This window comes from Xiphophorus hellerii, chromosome 18 (assembly GCF_003331165.1).
Source record: "Xiphophorus hellerii strain 12219 chromosome 18, Xiphophorus_hellerii-4.1, whole genome shotgun sequence".
In the NCBI taxonomy this organism is placed as follows: Eukaryota; Metazoa; Chordata; class Actinopteri; order Cyprinodontiformes; family Poeciliidae; genus Xiphophorus; species Xiphophorus hellerii.
In genome coordinates, this window is record NC_045689.1 from 24719342 (window position 1) to 24739434 (window position 20093).

At 37.6% G+C, this 20093-nt stretch overlaps 2 protein-coding genes across 3 annotated transcripts in view; both read right to left on the reverse strand.

Annotated features, from left to right (window-relative positions):
• Positions 1-7953, reverse strand: part of ttc9b (tetratricopeptide repeat domain 9B) — a 29528-nt gene extending 21575 nt beyond the window's left edge. The window contains exon 1 of the mRNA XM_032545099.1: positions 7028-7953. Coding sequence (XP_032400990.1) covers positions 7028-7541 — 514 coding nt within the window. The 5' untranslated portion in view covers positions 7542-7953. The remainder of the gene's footprint in view (positions 1-7027) is intronic.
• Positions 7954-9378: 1425 nt separating this feature from the next.
• c18h19orf47 (chromosome 18 C19orf47 homolog) lies at positions 9379-19533 on the reverse strand. 2 transcript variants are annotated; one of them, XM_032545097.1, is made up of 8 exons: positions 19495-19533; positions 18104-18191; positions 16733-16847; positions 15208-15289; positions 13201-13329; positions 13030-13098; positions 11343-11416; positions 9379-11268 (listed from the first exon to the last, which is right to left on the reverse strand). In XM_032545097.1, exons 1-8 carry the CDS (start codon positions 19511-19513, stop codon positions 10735-10737), a joined length of 1110 nt encoding a protein of 369 aa, XP_032400988.1. In that variant the 5' UTR covers positions 19514-19533; the 3' UTR covers positions 9379-10734. The 2 variants fall into 2 exon arrangements, with proteins under 2 accessions (XP_032400988.1, XP_032400987.1); XM_032545096.1 differs by having other exon boundaries at positions 12955-13098; positions 19495-19513.
• Between the last annotated feature and the right edge of the window lie 560 nt (positions 19534-20093).

Sequence of the window (20093 nt, forward strand, 5' to 3'; positions counted from 1 at the left end):
TTTCCCTCTAACGGTGCACACACACACGATGCATGTTTTCTGCATCCCCTGAGCCAGCTGCTGTTCATCCAGCGGCCAGGGAAGGCAGAGACAAACAAACACAAACATGCTTGCATGAACACCAGTACTTGCACTCACTCACAACTGCTGACATGCATTCTCTCTTGCACGTGTGACTGGTTGTGGTTTGCTTGCTGGCCTTCTGTCATACGTCAGGGCCAGAGACAGCGAGCCAATCAGTCGGCACCTCCTTCCTCCTGACCACCTAGAGCAGCATCTACCCAGCAGAACTCTGGGAAACCAGGCACAACCTTGCAACCAAAGCCCAGTGTTTAAATTATAATGTGTGAGAGCCGTAACTAGTTATTAAAAATATCTTAAACATAAAAATATATATTGTAAAGGTTATTGTTGTTTTCTCTAAAAATCCTTAACAATTTTGTTATTTACTATTAGTGACTCTGTTTATACAACCCACACAATTTTATGACAATTTGTAAAACTTTTAGTTCAGTCCATGGAACCAACTCGTTATGTCTTGACCTCTTCTCTAACATCTGTCTTGTTTTATTGTTTTTAAGTTGTGCATATAAAAGAAAAAAAAATACAGAGGCAGTATTGTTGGAACAGGAGAAACACACATTTATTTAATGCACAAAATATTTTTCATTCTTCTGTCTTTTGTGATAAAGTCATCATAAACCTAACAACTACTTCTGGAGAGAAAGTGCTACAAACCATTTTTAACCTGTATTGGTGTGTCTGATTTAAATAAAAGTTCAGTATTTTCATATGAAAGCTAAATAAAAGTTGCATTTGTTGTTTCATGTTAATCAAACTAAGAGTGCTATTGATGCTGCCAAATATATTTCTTCAGAGTTGTTGAGCTTTCTCACATAACAGAAACTACTGAAACACATTATGAGGCCTTGCTGACATAGTTGCAACCACCATGCCTGATAGTACGGCTTCCTACTCAGGTTAACAATATCCGAGGGTATTTTCCAACATCCTAAAATAGCTCCAAATAAATGCACTGTTTCCTCCTGAGACCAAAACCGCATTTCTCTGCTGATTTATGGAATTAATTAACCTATTTTAAAGGGCACCTGTTTCATTTATTTATAGGTCTTTCCCTTTATTATGAGGCTAAAGTAGCTTTAGAGTATTTAAGAAAATGTTTGTTTTATTATGCAACTCTCAAATTCAGCTTTCTCTGAAACAGAAGACATAAGGCCACATTTAGGACTGCCTGAACATTTAATCATTTTAAAGATTGTAGAACACTGTCAAAATGCAGCAACTTAGATGTTGTTTCTGTGGCTATACTTCATATTTTATGCACCCTCTAAACTACATATATTTTAAAGCACAAATGCAGCAACTAAAATAGTTTTATGCTACCATGTTGCTATATGTGGCAACCTTGTATTGAAAAAGTTGTCTGTATAGTGTTCTCTGTTTTATTCATTAGTCAAGAGCAGAAAACCTCATTTTATGGCATGATTTAAAAGAAAGTGGACAAACTATTAGCAAGACACCTGTTGTTGACTCTGAGTGGGGGTGGGCCACTTTACAAAGTTGTGTAGTTTGGGCAACGTTGTGTGGGTGATTTGTTGGTGCTTAAGATCTGATACCTCTGCTGTCATTTTATTAACAACAGACAATACCTGGTCATGAAGGGAAAAGTACTGGTGTTAAGTACCTCTGTTATATTCATTGCAGTTGTCCCTGCACATCTTGGCCTGCTTCTCTAGAGATGGATGCAGTTAACTCTTACAATCTCCCGCTGCTGCTAGCAAACATGTTGAACTCAGCTTCTAGTTGGTTTTGCTTGTGCTAAAAGTGCTGATCTTCCTCCTCTTAACAATGCTGCATAATTTGCAACCTAGTTGATAAAGGTTGTTATTGTCAAAAGGTACTTTTAATCTGACAAACATTGGAACCCATATTCTAATTTATTGAATATGCCTGTATAGAGAGAGGTGTTATCTAATGCAGAGAAGATGTTGCTTTTCTCACACTGATATCAGGTCCTGTAGTATCAGGACACTTATGAATATGATTATGAGTACATACACGTATTAACAGACAAATACTATCTAGACACTAATATCTGACTGATATTAATGCACCCTCACTGTGAGGGAAAGTTTACTTGTGCAGGGACACAAGAACATAAAAACTACATGCTGGCTAAAATGTTATTATTTTGATATTATATTATATTATTATTATAATAATATTACTCTAGACTTTTTATGTGTATTTGTCCTTGCTCTATAGTCCTTTTGCACCTTATTGTGGTAGCATACCATGCAAGATGCTTATTATCAAACAACCTACAGCAGACAGAGTAAAAGAAATCTAGCAAAGGATTTTTATTTGATCTACATTGTGAGTTTTCCAGTTGAATTATCTTTGGGAAATACCTTGTTTTTATGTATATAGAAAACAGCATTTTATTTCTTGATTTTTACCATTTACTATTATTTATTTAGGTTAGAATTTATCTTTGACACATTTTACTGATCCAGCTAAAGAAATAAGAGTCTAAATATTCAATTTAATTTTTAAATCTGTTGTTCACTGAGCTGAGGTGTTGAGTTTATAGACACCACACTGCTTTATCCCTTAAGTTTAGAAGCTTTTTATGCTTTAATCATTTAAAGTCAAGTTGCTTAACAAACATATAAACAAGCAAAAGTACATTCCACTGAAAACACTTAAATACAAGATAGTCTGGCTTCCTGGAATTGAAATGTAAAGTAGTGATGACTCGTGTGTTTTGCACAGTGCCATACAGCTCTGCTCATTTATAGATTCTGCGAGGGCAGAGAAACGTTCGGCTGATGTTCTTCTTCCGTTATTGTCCATTTGCACACCCAGACTTGAGTCAGCAGAGAACAAAAGGCATGAGCAATAACAACCCAATAAAAAGGGAACAATCATAGTGATGGTTGCCATGGTAAACATGCAGCAGTATAAGGTGCTAGCTGTCCACTCGTTTGCCTCATCACTTCATTTTCCCACTATTCTCTACTCCTCTTCTCAGCGCATTATTTCCTCCTAGGTCATACTAAATGATGTCAGTTCTTTCAGTCTACAATTTCCCCCCTGCCACTCCTTGGACTTACTCTCATATTTTTTTTCCCTTGTTCCTCTTTCCCTCCCTCCCCTCTCTTTTTTCCTCTCCAAGCCTTTCACACCACAGCGGCCTCCCTACAAGCACCAGACAGGCCCTGAATGCAGCATCGGGGAAGCGACCTTCAGTGCATCGTGGGAAACTGACAGGACAGACCCTAGCACAGAAACACCACACAACCTCTCCACTCTCAGTTTAGTTTATACAGTCCTAAAAACACTGTAAAACATCTGCTGAAATGCACACAACTAAGCACTATTGTCCTCACTTCGTTCTGGACTTGTACATCTAATCAGACCTACTGGTCAAGAGGCAGATGGCGCTGCCAAAGCCTGGCAGCAGTTTGGCAACATGTTTACTCAATGCTTCTTCTTTGTGATATTTTTTTTATGTTGCTCACAAAAACACCACAAAACTCAGAGTATATTGAGGCTAAAATACAATCAATAACATTAGAAGATATAGTTTTTGGATGTCCAGTTTAAACTATATACAAACATATGTTTGATTTATGAACGTACCACAAAGAAAAGGTTTGGATAAAATGTAAAACGACAGACAGCAAAAACACGTGAAATGGCCAACAAAAAAAACAAACAAACAAAAAAAACTGTCATATTTTTGGTTTGTTTTTTCCCATTTGTCTTGTATAAATTAATGAAACATTTGTTTAAAAAATGTAAAAGATTCACTTTTGAAAAAATGAGAAATGTGGATTACAGTATATATATAGTATATACTGTATATATTCATCTGAGTGAAGTATTTTTATTGGATTCTGACAAAGTTTCTACAGTGACATTGCCAGTTCTTTTTATTCGTTTTTCTATTATTTTTGCAATTAACATTCAACACTACTTGTTTTATGGTTAACTGTTAAGCCAAAAATAAATTCAACTTGCTGTGTAACATCATATTTTATGCTAAAGTACTTTACATTATTTACTACACGAGGAGCATTTGGGGATAACATCCTCAATTTAAACATTTTTATGTAATATATTTGAATGTTTAAAAGAATAAAAACAAAAGAAATATCAGACAATATTATTTCCTTCTGTTTGCAATGCTTCATTTCAAGATTTGAAAGTTAGTGAACAAAACCCCTTCCAAACTTACACACATAAAGGAGCGAAAAAACAACAAACAAAAAAGGAGAAGCAGTAAGACAATACTTGACACTGATGACCGTACATCTATAAATTTTGAATAATATTTTATGTAGAGTTCAATAAAGGCTTTGGTGTAATAAGGGTCAGGTATGGTTGCGCAAATTTGAACAAAAATGTTATAGCTGTTTCTGAGAGTCTAGGTGACCTTACAAGTGGGAGAAAACTACTCATGGAGATCCATTTAAAAATCAGGAAGTTGGACTTCCACGTAATGGCTGTATATTTAGCGCACAGCAAATAGTGAATTCAAGCTAAAATAGAGTCTATGAATACATCTTAGTAGTTGTTTACAAAGTTATAAGTGGTTTGTCCTCCTAACCTACAGCTAACTTTGGATAAAGAAGCACAAAGGAATAACATTGATTGTTTTTTCAACGTATTTCCAAAATGTTTAGGCATTTCAGCAACAACTTATTCAATTAAAGCTTAGCCTTATATTATGACTCTGTCAACATAACTTCCAAACGTTAGGTATTTGCACCAATATGTGTGTAGTTAGTTAGTGTGTTGTACACTCGGGTTCAAGGTCTCTTGGGGCTGCAAGGCAAGAAGGTGGCAAATGTTGCTTATTATTCAGACAATAGTTAATGGTTACCTATTATGACAAATATTATCAAAAAAGCAGACTGTTATGTAATTAAGGCAACAAATATTTATACTTTAATGTACAGTTCAGACTAGATATTTACACACATTGTACAACAAAACATATAACCTTTTTCTTACTGACATTAAATCATACTAACTTTTTCTTATTTGAGGTCACTTAGGATTAGTATAATTACTTCCTTTTGTTAAATAATCACAGATTTCTTTGTTTCTTTTGTATAAATTCAGAGGTCTACATTCAGTAAATATACCACTTTAGAAAACCCCTGTTGATAATATCATGGCTGGTAAGGTTCTGACTGTGTTTACTTGAGACAATTAAGTTTAGGACAAACCTGTGGTTGTTTTTGAAGCACACCTCACACATTCATCTTCTTCTCGTGAATAATTTGTCTAAAGGTGCCACGTTCATCTGTTTACCTTCCTGCTTATACAACTGTGCACAACTAGACAGCACAGAAATCTCTAGCCATCATAATGTTAAGAAAGGAGACGGGTTCTGTGTTGTAGAAATTTTGCTGCAGGATGTGTGTTTAAGCCCCAAAACAAAAAAGAAAAGAATTCTGTGAAAATGTTTGTTAAAAGTGGCTAGAACGTGTCAGTGTAGGCTGAGAGAAGGAAGCCATTACTCTGAAAACTACACAAAAAGCCAAATTGCAGTTTGTAAACACTCAGGGACAAAAATGTACATTGTAGAGACATAACCTGTGGTCTAATTAGACTGAAAATTAGAGGGACATCTGCATTTTGCAAAATTCAGCTCTGGAAAACCACTGCACTGAATGCCATTGAAAACCTCATGGTTATTCCAACAAATATTGATATCTAGAGTCTTCCTGAGTTAAAACATTGGTGTTATTGTTTATAAATGAATATGAACTTGTTTTCTTTGCATTATTTGAGGTCTGAAAGCACTGCATCTTTTTTATTATTTTGATCCTTTCTCATTTTCTACTAATAAATACTAAAGTTTTGCTTGGAATTTCAGACATGTTATCAGTAGTTCATAAAATAAAAGAACAACGTTCATTTTACTCAAACGTATACCTATCAAGAGTAAAATCAGAGAAACTGATCATTTTGCAGCAGCCTCTTTATTTTTTCCAGAGCTGTATATAGTTTCATAAGGGAACAACATTACATGGAAATACTGAAACAGCATTTCAAGCATATTATCAAGCACTTTAAGCACATCACTGAATTATCTAAAAGTAATATAAGGGTAACATTTATTCAATTTTTGAGTCACAAGGCCCATGATCTCCATTCAAAATGGGATGACAGAAATGAAAAGGCGTGTGAGAGTGAGGCAGCCTAAAAATTTTACTTATTTACACTATTTCTGTCAGGAGGAATGGGCCAGAATTACCAGAAAATAATTGTGCAAATCTCTTGGTAAGGATACACAAAGCGTTTGACCCAAGCCTTAAAGTTTAAAAGGCAATTCTACCAAATGCTGAAAACATCTAGGGAACTTTTGATTTTCAGAAAAGTTCTTTTTCGCATTATTTTGTTATTTAGCTTAGCAAATTTATCCTAACCAAAAAAAACAGGGAAAGTTTGACTTGATTCAGTACCAGGCAGTAAGGAAAAAAAGTTTACACAATGTATATAAATATATGTTTTCAACTGTACAATAAGAAAAAGCCACATATATTTTCTAACCCTGCATGGTTTTCCTTTAACCTACAGAACTGTGTGTTACAGGACAGTATGCCCTGAAGTTGTATCAACTTGTTGCTTTGAAAAACACTGATTATCCATTACAACAAAAATGAGCTCTAATCAAATGATAAACTGTACATGTGTTAAACAATTATATTATTCGTTGGCACATAAACCGAATTTATTCTGATAATTATTGGATGAAAATTGATTTGATTGGAAAATCGCTGCGCTGGTTGGTAAGTCTGATATCGTATGTTATATCAGTACACTTTGTTCGCTCCTGGATACAACAGGCTATCATCCACCTCTGCGCTCACACTGTTATTGCACAAGAGGAAGAAAGTCTGTAAAAATAACTCAGCCTATACTATGATGAACCCAGTGAACCGGAGCGAACAACCGTGCCAGCAGTTCCGGGCCGACCATCGCTCACCTGTCAGGCTGTCGTAGCACTCGATCTCGGTGCTCTCCACGGCTCTCCGCTGCTCCTCGGTCAGCTTGGCCGCGGCTTGGCTCAGCAGGTTGACCTCGGAGCCCGTCGTCCCGTCCACAACATGAACCCCTTTCAGCTGGAGCAGCGCACGGTGGTACTTGCCTATCGCCTCCCGGAATTTCTTCTCCTTGTAGCAGCGGTGGCCCTCCGCTTTGAAGTCGATGGCTTTCTGAATCTTCAGCTCCATCTCCATTTCGGCCGAGCCGTCTCGATACCCGCCATCTCCTCCTCCTCCTCCTCCTCCTCCACCACCACCACCTCCACTACCACCACCACCTCCACCTCCTCCTCCTCCGGCGGCCGCTGCCAGGCTACGACCGCCAGTCTCCGGGTAGCTCTTCAGGCTTTTTATCTGGTGTTGTTTGGCTTCCATGTCTCTCAGTGAACGCAGCTGGAGCGGGCCATTGTGCTCGGTGTGTTTCGTCGGGGAGTACTGGAGCAGCGTGCTGTGCATAAAGGATGCGGTATCGGCGGGGCAGGCAGGCAGGCAGGCGGCACCGAACTGACTGGAAGCGTCGATAAAATACGAAAGAAACGAAAGAAAAAGAGGCTAAAGGCGCCTCTGAAGATCGTCACTTGCGCTTCAAATAATAAATGCGTTAAAAGTGCGAAAAAGAGCAAAAAGAAGCAGGAGGAAGCATCCCGAAATTAGCAACCGTTCCAACCGTCGAAAACAGAATTCCCCTTTCCGGTCTCGCGGAAGGAAGGATGCTCTTGTGGATGGCACGCGCAGCTTCAGCACCACAGACAGCGCGCACACGAAAACCCCTCACACCGCACAGGATGATGGGAGAGAAACAGAAGTCGTGAGGCGTTGCTGCGGTAGAGATTTTACGTAAAATGGAAAAAAAAAAAAGAGCTACGCAAACATTTACTATCAGTAACTATTTTTTTCTTTTTATTAATAAAATTAATATAATTAAATGATCCGGATTTTACTTCTATACATATAGTCAACGAGAAGCGCCTGATGGCTTCAGCTGATAAGGTTTTCAGAGATGGAGAAGCAGCAGGAGGGCGCATGCGAAGGAAAGAAGAGAAAGACAGCGACCTCAACTGGACATAGAGTAAAATACACACATATTTATGGGTTGTCGTATATTACTGGTTATTGAGAGACTCAATAATCAGTAATATCTCCATATTTAAAATGGTGTGAGATTTAAAGTGATGACGTTTAAATCGTATAAGCTTATATATGGCGATACTTAAATTGATTGGCTCCTTTCTAAAACCTGTCTACTGTTTTATAGTCATAACAGACAACAAAAAAGGAAAACACTATTTACATACAGAAGGCATTTGTTGAATCAATCTGTGTGCCTTTTCAACACACTACTGTGACATTCTGGTCTTCAGGCATTTTAGATTTCTCCAAACATGTTTACTTACCAATATATTTTCTGTGGATGTTAAAAGTATTTGTTTATGTCCCATTTGCTTGTTTTTCATCAATAGTGGTATTTAAAAACATGAGCAAAACAAAATTTATCAATTTGTCAAATGCAAAATATTTTGGAAAATTAGTTTGTAAATAAAACTCAACTGCAGATATTGTACATGTTTATATTTATCCTTATGATGCAGCTTTTATTGGTGTCTATCATTATTAGTCGCAAATTACTTGTAAATAAATACATTACTATCTGCTTGAACTCATGTTCTGCACCTTAAGATTCCTTTAGATCAGCTTTCCACTTACCAAATACTGTTGCCATGACTGCAATAATCTCATACAGTACTGGGATAAGAGTCAGCGTTATATTGTAATATGAACAAACAATTAATTTCTGCCCTCCACTATGTACAGGGAGACTGCAAAGGAAGTCCAGATTTTCCACAACCATTGAGGTTTAAGTGAATCCCACAAATTATGTCACAAACCAACAGAATCGCCTGCTCTAGAGGAGATAACTACTAAAGATAATCAATTATTCAAGTGTGCTTAATTAGCTGGCTGATACCTTCTCTTAAATGCTGTAGAAGAAGCAACAGTGCACTTAAGTCTGTCCACTGAACAGAAGCAGAGGCTGTTTTATCTTTTAGCAAAGATTTAAATTGATAGTTACAATTTGGAGCCAAGACCGGTCTTGATCTTCAGGAATTCTCTGTTTAAACATCCACAGATGATTTTATCTTCCACGTTTAAAGTGAGATGATTTCGGAGTATTTTAGAGTGATAAGCAACAGGAGGCAGCACTTTTAAATGCTTTTTTCCCCCCATGGAGATGAACTGTCTCAACTTATATTGATGTCTCTGTTAAAAACATAAAAATCACTGCGTGCAGACCGGAGGTTGAAAAGGTTTATTGATAAATGAGGTGCTCAAGTGTTTTCATAGGAAACGGGTGTTCACTTTGCCCTTTACAGGCTAATGCAGACATTGGATATAACATTTCTATTCTTTTTCAAGCACAATTTGTTCAAAACCAGAACATTTTTTTCCCCTCAATATCTTAAAAAAAAAAGAAAACAAAATCATCAATGCTGATGTTTTTTGCTCTACTTTGTTTTTCCTTTAAACCATAAAAACATTTTTAAAATATTTACAGTGCAACCAACTGCAGCTTCGAACGATCTCTAAGAGGACTGAGGTGAAGTATCTACAGTGAACTGATGACTGAGGTTCTACACCAGAGCGTCCAGGTGGAAATACAAAAAATCAGACCAGGTTTTCTACTCACACGGGTTCAAGTAGGCTGTAGAAAACGCTCTGCCTGTGGTCAAAAGGATAAAAGGTGCTACGACCACTCCAACAAAGCGCTGAAGCAGAGGTATGTTGCTCTTCTAGTCTTAAGGGTTCAATGAGGATTTATCAGCATGATCATTTTTTCTTACCTTTTTCATATCTGCTAAAAAAAAGCTCAGAAGCCTTTGATGATGATAATGGTGCAGGAGGTATTTTCAGGTCAGGAGAACACATTTAAATTCCTTAATCATCTCAGGATGTGTACTGTGTTGAACTGCTGAGAGCTAATCTAAATTTATCCAGCTAACTAATACATTATTTTTAGGACATTTTCAACAATTACGCATAGTCTGAGGATTGTTCAATGGAGAGTGTAGGCAGCAGTCTTTACACAGGTGCATTTAAAAGAGCTAGAATATCATTGAAAAGCTGATTTCATGAATTCAATTCAAAAAGTGAAACTTTTCTATATTCTGTATTAAAAATATTTTTTAAATGTTTTGGTGTCTGATTACACTAAATTCTAGGTTTAGGATTAAAGTGAACAGAAATAAAAGAGTAAAGTATATCATTGTGGGTGGAATGAATATATATCTGAACTTATCTTTTTGAACTGAATAATTAAAATAAATGACTTTTGATGACATTCCAACTCGTTTTGATGCACCTGTATGTTGAGTAAACCGGGAAAATTAGAACAGCATTGCAGCTAATGCTCATAATTTATCATATAAAATACAGAAAAGGCTGATATGACACAATGAAAAAAGCAACATGAAAATACGGCATTACTAAAGCTTTTAAATAAAAGTCCCAAGACCAAATAAAAGTGACTTATCAATGGCAGCAGGAGAAAAAAAACAAACATTAAATAATAATAATAATACCAACTTGCCTTCCTGTACGAAGGAAAAGGAGGATGGCTGCAAACTCTATAGTAAGAGTCTGAATCACGACGTTAGGGTTTCTTGCTGCCCAGTCTTTTGAAAACACTGACAGCCTTGACGTCCATCTTGGCCCCAGCAGACTCCCCTCCTCCTCCTGGGCTGTTGCTGCTGCTGACCTTTGAACTGGCTGAAGTGGATTTCTCCGGTGCTCTGGATCTGGTGCTCGTCACTCTGTTGTCCTGAGTGTCAGCGGACGCTGGCGCCACCGCTGCGCCTGTGGCGGGGGGCTTGCCCAGTCTCTGAAGAACGCTGATTTTGGCCGGTGGGAGGCCGTTTGGGGGTGAGGTAGAAGAGGAGGTGGGAGCATCGGAGGGAAGCAGCTTGAATTTCCCACCCAGGCGACGCAGGGTGATCGGGGGCGCCTTGGAAGTGAGCGCTTTCTTCTTTGACGGTGTGGGTCTCTTGAGGACGCCGGCATACTGCAGGACAGAGCCCTCGCCGTCGGTGTCCTCGTCATCTTCATCCGTGTTTGCGTCCGTGTTCCCTGGCTTCGGCATCTCTCCGCTTTTGTCCCCCTTGTCCAGGCGGCTGAACACCCCGGTGGGCTGCTAGAACACGCCGAGGTTAGGTCACAGCTTTACTCCAGGCTTCAGTTGGAAGTCATAGTGACCACACTCACCTTGCTGTTACTGGTCGTCGTGTCTGCCATCGATTCGGCTCCAAGTCTTTCAAACACAGAGGTACGCTTTAAGCCTGTTTCAGAGAAACAAACAGTTTCTGTCAAACACAAAGGTCGCAGCTTATGAAAATAGGGCGGAGCAAGGAACTCGATGCTCTCTTTTTGGAGATTTATTTTTAGGAAAACTGTGATTTATTTATTTTTTTAATCTTAGCTTTTCATTGTTCAGAGCAATGTCAGCCCACCCAAGAACTACCATCTTGTTTGATAAGTGTGTTTTACAGCTTCTATTTATTTCATCTTTGAATTCAGGTCGACTCAAAGAAAAAATAATTTGAATAAATTAAAAAAATATATATGTTTTGTCATTTAAATTCATTTTAAGAAAAAAAATGAGGAAAAACATTGATTAAAATTAGGAATTGAATTTAGAATTAAAAAAATATATATATTTCATTTTTAAGTCACATCAGCCAGCCCTAGTTACCACTTATGCGAGGTGTTTTTTTCTTCTTAGTTATATAAGATAAATGGCTAGACAAAAGGTTTATTGAGCCTTTTTCTGCCACGGAAGTCAAAACAGCAGTCTTTGTATAATTAATCCAAATTTGTTCCACTTGGTGTTGGACGTACTGAAATAAATATTGTAATTTATTTAATTTCCATGCATAGCAATTGAAAGTCCTTTGCGAACAAACTAATGCTATCAGGACATTACTTAAGAAATATTAAATAAAAAAAAATTGAAGAAGCAACCTACTCACAAATTAGGATACATCTTAGGAATTCAAGGTTCACAAACAAAAAAATGGATCAAATATTTAATTTTCAAATGTAAGATTTAAAACCTAAATATCTTTGGCAGAATTGACTCAATTCTTCGATTATATATATATATATATATATATATATATATATATATATATACACAGATAATTAACTGTGCATCTTTATTATACATTTTGTTGGCCTTCTGGCGCATCAATTTCCATAAAAATACTTTGAAGTGTGTGGTTGTAACCAAATGCCAAAATAGTTAAGGGGTGTGAATGCTTTTGGAAGCCACTGTGTAAAAAGTCTCACTTCTTCTACATTCAGGGTTCATTAAGACTAAAAAGTAATAGTGCTTCTGTATAATAGGGCTAAACTGATAAAATCCTAAGTCAACTCTGGGCCTAAATTTTAACACAACTTTTTTTCGTTCATCTGTGATTGGTGCATTACTGGAAAATTTGCTTTCTCTTTGTAAATGAAAAAAAAAGTGCTGCCATAAATATTTTAAGAACAAGTGTTCAAAAAGTGTCAAGAATTAAGGAAGAAACAGCATAAGAAAATATCGATTTGAAGAAATTATTTTGCGAACTCTTTAAGAGCTCTTTATGAAACTTTTTGAAATTCCTTCAAGGGCGAAGCAAGAGCAAAGATTTCAGATTTTGCAGAGAGTTTGTGAGGTCAGAGATATTAGGAATGAAGGAAGGATAATTACCCTAGTTAGGAATATTAGTGAAACTGGTAAGCCGGTTAAATAACCGAAAGGGGCATTTAGAGTTGATTAGTTGAGTGCTGCTGTTGGTTAGTTAGGCTGTCGGCAAGGCCGCAGGGTCAGGCCTACCTTTCTTGGCCTGCTGGGCCAGGATTCGACGTGTACGAGGCGTGGTGCCCTTTGGCATGTTGATGATGTACTTGCCTTCCATCTCAGCTGTGACACGTCGGCGCTTTGCTGCAGGCTTCCCCTCGTCAGCTGGCTGGCTTACGACTGGCAAAAAGACACGGGAATCAAACGGCGCCACAGGAAGAACATTTAAATATCAAAAAGGGGTGAAAAAAAAAAACAAACTAATTCAAACATGTCATCTACCTGCTTTGCTGTTCTTGTTTGCCTGTGAGTTGGACACTGTGACCGAGAGCCGGTTGTCAATGGGTCGGCGGACTGGCGTGGTGGGAGGGGAGTCATGGCTCAAAGCGTTGGCAATCATACGAGTAGCAGCTGTAACAACACACAAGTATGACAAACTGTCAATATTGTCTCAGTTTTTTACCCCAAATTATTAAATTAAATCAACTATGGAAAAGCCAGAAATGCAAATGTCGTTAGGATATATTTAAACAATACGATTACTGTTTTGGTTCATCTTCACCTTTTTCAAGCTGTCTGGCGTTAACTTGCACAATAAAACTTTGTGGCAGGGAATATTAAGTGTAATACAAAATGAACTCTTAACCAGCACCGAAAACCTACAAGAACTACAGAAATCACATGATGAGTTTTGTGAGGAAACATGTTGCAAAAGTTTTTTCTAGTCAGTAGTAATGAAAAGTCCAGGATCTTAACTAGGGGTTCAATCTGTTTAATAATATCTATAATATCAAGAGAACAAAATATTACCCAAGTTCCTTTCAGGCTGCACTGTTTCAAGTGATATAAAGTATACATATGTAGGTCCAAAGTTTTTATTTAGTATTTTTCATCCAGTTTAACTGAATATGTACACAGGTCACTTTTTCTTTTTGATTACCATATAGCTTGGTAAACAAATAGAAAATTGGGAATAATCTTGATTCATAGTTTCATCAGTTTGACTCCTTTTATATTACTTTAACAAAAATATCCACCTGTAAATCTTTGCTGTAGTACCAAAATAAAAGATTAATATTATATTCTTATGATGAAGTAGGAAACACTGGAACGTGGTTGTTGCTATGCGTCGTACTTTTACGCAAACATCTAAATATTTTTTTGCACACTCCTGCAGCAAAGCAACATACTCTGCGTCACTGCACAAGCTTCTCGGGAGTGGCTGAAAGAAGAGTCGGCATTCTAAAATATCTCCCAGAATGTACGGTGGCACAAACTGGATCAACAGGAGCTGCATTGGGACTTAAAGGACAGAAAACAAAAACAAACTCAGCCTAATTTATAACAAATAAGTAAAAATATTTATCAAAAAGAAAACTCAAAACAAATAGCTTGATTTCCTAACCTCGTTATCTGAACTATGGCAGACACTGTGTGTGGATCATCAGCGCCAGTGTAATTACTGCTAACACAACACATAACGATTCAAGCAGTTCTCCATCTGGCTTCTGGGTGGGCTGACAAATCGATCAGGTGTTCATGGCGAAGAATGTGATGGAACGTCATGCAGCGTTGCCTGCTGGGACAGGAGCGCTAACTGAAGAGCACTTAACCTTTATCTGCACCAGCGTTGGTAAAGTTGAGCTAAAAAGTGGTTTTTAAAAAAAGGTCAAAATTGGTAAAAAAAAACTAAAAGGATGGGAAGCTGTACAAGAACAATTTTCTGGACTGAGTGGAAGCATTTCACACAAGTGTGGATGTTATGAATTATGAGGGATTTTACTGATTTAACCCAGGATGTGCTCACTAAGAGAAGGTTCTGTCTAGCTCTTTGTTTCTTTTATGTCACCACCAGCGATTGTTATAAGTTGCAATGTTACGAATAACAATTTGGCGACTTCTTGGAGCCTTGATTTTTAACGTTTGAAATCGGTTTAAAAGTCCAGCAGAAAGAGACACAGGGCTAACTTTAGAGGCAGGAATGAAAACACAACTCAAACCGGAAGGAGAAGCAGCCTCCGTAAGAGAGTTCTGCATTTATTGATGCTGAAAAAAGGGTTGCACTACAGTCATCCAGTTTCATTGGACGTTATTTCTGAACGCTGCTGCTCAGGTCTGTCTTGTATGGTGTTGCAAGTTGTTTAACAAAATCCTTTGTCATTCTGTTACCTTCTGTCTTTGTTCATTCTCTCTCTGCTCTATGGTGGAAGACAATATGGCGCCGTCAAGGTCACGGTGTTCTGGTCTCCGTCTCGTACAGAAAAATTAAATAAAATCTTTATTACTCACGAGTCTTGGCCGTTCTTCTGAGCTCAGCCTGGACACTGGTCTGTCCTGAGGTGATGGCCTCAGCTGCCATTTTGCACATGTCCTGAGAAAATAACACCAGCAGGAAATAAGAGTTTAGATCAGACCTAAAAAAAAAAATCCAACCCGACCCGGCTTGAGCCAGTACACATTGTGTCCGAGCCTGATGCGACCCGACTAATTAACTTTAATCATAGGCCAGAAGTAAACCCGACATTTTAAACAAGATTTTGCTGCTTTTGTTTTTAGACAAAAGCAGTAATTTCAGTAAGGAGTGTAACTTCTGCTGTTTTTAGCTTTTTAACATCTTCCAGCTCCAGTTTGTTGGTCGCTGCAACCGGTGAGTCAGTCTGGGATGTGAGACTGATGAGAGCGGAGCAGGGTGAGGCTGAATGCACATTTATTATGCACCATGCTTGTTACAGTCTAACCTCTGCACCTTACTTTATTTCTTTCCTCAACATGGTAAGCTGCCAACTCTCCTATCATAAGCAGATTAACACAAGAATAAAACGTGCATTTTCATTTGATTTTCTTTTCTCTGTGCTAGATGGTTTGTAGGCATATTAAACACGCCACTGTAGACATAGCCCAACCCGACAATAAAGCAAATAATTTTGATCCGACAACATCTGAATTTCAGGTCGGGTCATAAATATGAGCAGGAAACAAGAGGTATCACATGAATTTATGTTTTTAAAAAAAGACCAACAGGACCACCAAGATATCATTTTAGAAATGTAAATGACATTAAAAACCAACATTTCACATTCCCATTTGGTACTCAAGAGTTTGTTCATCCAACATTTATTTTGAAACCATTTAATTCCATGTATGCAATAATCATCGTGTATCACTTTATTCCTTCACCTCTCAATGGCTAAAAACCAAAATGAATGACTTTGTATTACCTAGCACAAGTCTGAGCTTAATTCTATGGGATGAATTAAAACAATTCTGTCAAAAAAAACAAAAAACAACAGGCCAAAATTGATCCTATTGAAATAAGAGACTCATTGAGACAACTATTTGGTTTCCAGTTCAGTATATTAATCTTTTTTTTTTTTTTTTAATGTAATGTCAAAGTACTTTACAAAACACTACATCCAGTTTGCAGGTGTAGTGTTACCACCATCAGTGTGTGAATTAATGGGTGAATAATTGTAGGGTGAGGAGCTTTGGGGTCTTCTTGTAATTCAAATACAAACCACTAACTTTACTATTGTCAAATTCAGTTTATTCAATTTGGTAAAGTTTTTAATCTCAGGAACTTTTAGGCTTTAGGTGGGAATTACTTTTTAACATAGAATTAAAAATTGCATTCATGGTAAGAAACACTTAAGCAGAAAAAATAAACATAATAATAATAAACATGTGTATGAGGGAGACTTTTTCACAGCACTTTATATCCCTTAAACCGTGTTGAAATGTTTTCATTGGTAAGTGCTTGGTGAAGTAAAACTCAACAGCCAAGTAGCTACAAGATAAACACGGATTCTTGCCTCACCTGCCTGTGCACCTGTTTGGCATGTTTAAGAATGGCAATGATGTCTCCGATGACTGTAATGCCGAGGTCCATCATGATGTCTTTACTGAGGTCCATTAGCATGTTCTTCTGAATTCTGACGCAACAGTGCAAACAAAATCAGATACAAACATTATGGAGATGATAAATGCATAAAGTGTTGATATAAGAAAGAAATGCGCTGAGAAACTGGCTGCCAAGAGGAATAATTTGGTTTTCTGTTAGACTGGCTGCGATTGGACATCTAACGGATGGAAACTAAAAATTGGATCTTATGTTTTCACCACAGCTAAACACTATAAGCACTATCAACTGGTGCTAAAAACAACATCCTTCAGTTGTGAAGTTGTCAGCATAGAAAATGGAAAAGTCAGAGGAAGAAAAAATGTATTAAAAGCTTCTAATAAATAAAGCAATCTTCTTGTTTTACTTATATGCCACTGAACAAGAGCAGGAAGAGATGTAAGCAGGTAACAGAAAAGTAAAACCCACTACAGTAAAGTACAGTGACCACAGTTCAGCTGTTTTCCACTTTTGACTTCAGTTACAGAATCAGCTGGATTTTAAAAAAAGTTGTCAAGCTGTTTGAAATCTCACAGCTAACAAAAAGATGTACTTAGTTTAGAGGGACGACAGGAACACCATGATACACTCTTAGCAATGCTTCATGCACTAATCAGTAACATAGTAAGGAAAAGTAGTTTAAAAACCTTAAAACATCATGTCTCTGCAATGCGTTTGCGCCGAAATCCTGCTTAACAGCACACAAACTGATGACAGATCTTTTATTGTAGCCACCCTAACACACACTGTGCAATAACAATGCGCAATCAGCATCTTAATACGACACACCTGCGAGGTGGGATGGATTTTCTCTGCAAAGGAGAAATGCTCACTAACACAGACTTGGACATTTTTTTGAACAATGTATAGAAAAGGATTTGGACGTTTGAGCTCAGCTCATGACAAAATGGGAGTAAATATAAGTGTTGGATTTACATTTTTGTCCAGTGTACTAGATAATATCTATGCTATCATTTGTTTCAGCACGTTTAAAGTGCTCCTCTGTCTTAGAAACTGGAATACTTCATTAAATTGGATTTCCAACGACGCAGACAGGGAGAGAGAATCTGTAACCTTCTCCTCTTTTTAGGAAAATCCTTCTTATTTACAATACACATTTTATGAAGATTTTATAATTATTTTTTATATAGAAAGAAAGTAGAAAAAAACAATCTGCTGGCTGGATTTGGAATCAGCTAAAATCAGTTTTGGAACGTCAGACATTTACAGAATCAGTGATTTTCTGACTGATACGTCTCTAATAACACGTTAATGAAGACTTTAAGTTACCTGTGGTCCACAAAGAAAACTGCATAGGTGACAGCGAGGCCGGCAGGAATCCCCGCATCCTTAAAAAACTGAATCCACTCTGAGGTGGCTTTGGACAAAAAACAAAGCAAGGAATTTTAAAAATCAATTTAACACAAGAATGGCTAAAAACAAGACTGTTCAGTTTTAAAATGTAGAGCGGTGTACTGCAAATGATGAAATAAAAGCTGGTACAAATGGGCAGGGAAACAAAAAAAAAGTCATCATACTTCATATAAAAATCTGCTTTCTGAAAACATGCACTGATGGTTGCCAGCATCACTGTAAGCATCACTGTAAGCCGGGAAGCTGGCTCTCACCACGGCCCTGTGTGAGACGCAAACTGAAGCAGACAGCAGTATGTGGAGGACTAACACATGCTGACCATAAGCAGCTGGAGGTTATTTATACCACCAGTGATGAAACATATTGAGGCTTCAGTTACAGAGACAGAGTGAAGGAAGCAAAGCACAACAGCTGCCGCAACAATAACCAGCCAACACTCTCTGACTAACCGATGAGCTCGGATGGAGATGACAACTCTCACCCTGGCTAAATTACCATCGGACACCCACAGAGTCCACAATTTCCCACATTTTGATTGGCTCTTAAAAGTCAAAAGGCGCTTTTTTGGGGGAGGGGGGTGGAAATTTTGATCCTAGAACTGTTTACATTTCATAAGCTCCATTTCTGCTTCAACCATGTAATCTTGGAAAAACTATCAAACAGATAAAGATGCAGAAATAATACCGTTCTGCAAAGTTATTTTTGAACACTCAGGCGCTTAAAGAATAAAGCGAAGACACAAATACGTTACAACTAGGCTACTTTTGTACGAGTAGCCTCGTATAAAACGAGTCTTTCAAAATAGACGCGTATAATTTAAATGCCACAAAGATAAAGACTAGGGCTTGGTCATCTTATATCTTTGGCATATAAAACACATGAAGCTATGTTCTAATTATTATGTCGCGCTACTTTGAGCTAAACTGAGGGAAATCTCCACCAGTCAATTGTGAATATTACTCTTTAAAATCTTAACTACAGCACGACTTGCAAACAAGTTCGCCAGCTTGACCTAACGAAAGATGAAGCGGCTCTATGCTGCTGGTTGTTCCGTCCATAAAGATGAAATGAGACGTTAAGATGCCACCGTGAACCCACCAGCACCAGATACACGTTAGCATCGTTTAGCCGCTAAATAAAAGAAACAAGCATTCGTTAGCGATGCAAACTGTAAACAAGAAATACCACCGACGCCGCGACAAAGTTAACAACTGACATTGGACGCCATGTCCCACAAACGCTTCCATGAGTGTTTTATTGTTTTTGTCAAGTATTGTGTCTCGCTCGCCGGGCCCTGACGTTCTCACCTGTTGTCACGGTCGCCATGTTTGTAATGAAGGTGACGCAATTTCCGGTGTAATGGGCTTTGTCACTGGGTGCAGTTCTGATTTATTGACGATAGATGGCGAGAGAGACTCACATTCCACACGAGACAACCCAAACAGTTGAGGTCATTTTTTTTTCTTAATGTTTGGGTTTCTACCCCCAGTAAATTGAACGTCAGATTTGCGTTCAATGTGAGGTTATGACATTAAATAAAAGATTTATTTTAAAGATTTTATTTCAAATTAAGCATATATATCTATGGAAGAGGATTAGGGCCACCGAAAAAAAAAGAAATGAATTCTGAGTTTAAAGTCAGAATTCTGAGATTAAAGTCAGAATTCTGAGATTAAAGTCAGAATTCTGAGTTTAAACTCAGAATTCTGAATTCTGACTTTAAACTCAGAATTCTGAGATTAAAGTCAGAATTCTGACTTTAAACTCAGAATTCTTTTTTTTTTCCGGTGACTTTAAACTCAGAATTCTGAGATTAAAGTCAGAATTCTGAGTTTAAAGTCAGAATTCTGAGTTTAAAGTCAGAATTCTGAGTTTAAAGTCAGAATTCTGAGTTTAAAGTCAGAAT

Bases quoted from the DNA above. Each gene is read 5' to 3' on its own strand.
- c18h19orf47 (XM_032545096.1), bottom strand. The intron at 11,417-12,954 runs GTAGGCCTGACC...TCTCTGAAACAG, and splicing joins GGCCCAGCAGGCCAAGAAAG to GCTTAAAGCGTACCTCTGTG. The intron at 11,269-11,342 runs GTGAGTGTGGTC...GTGTTCTAGCAG, and splicing joins CGACGACCAGTAACAGCAAG to CCCACCGGGGTGTTCAGCCG.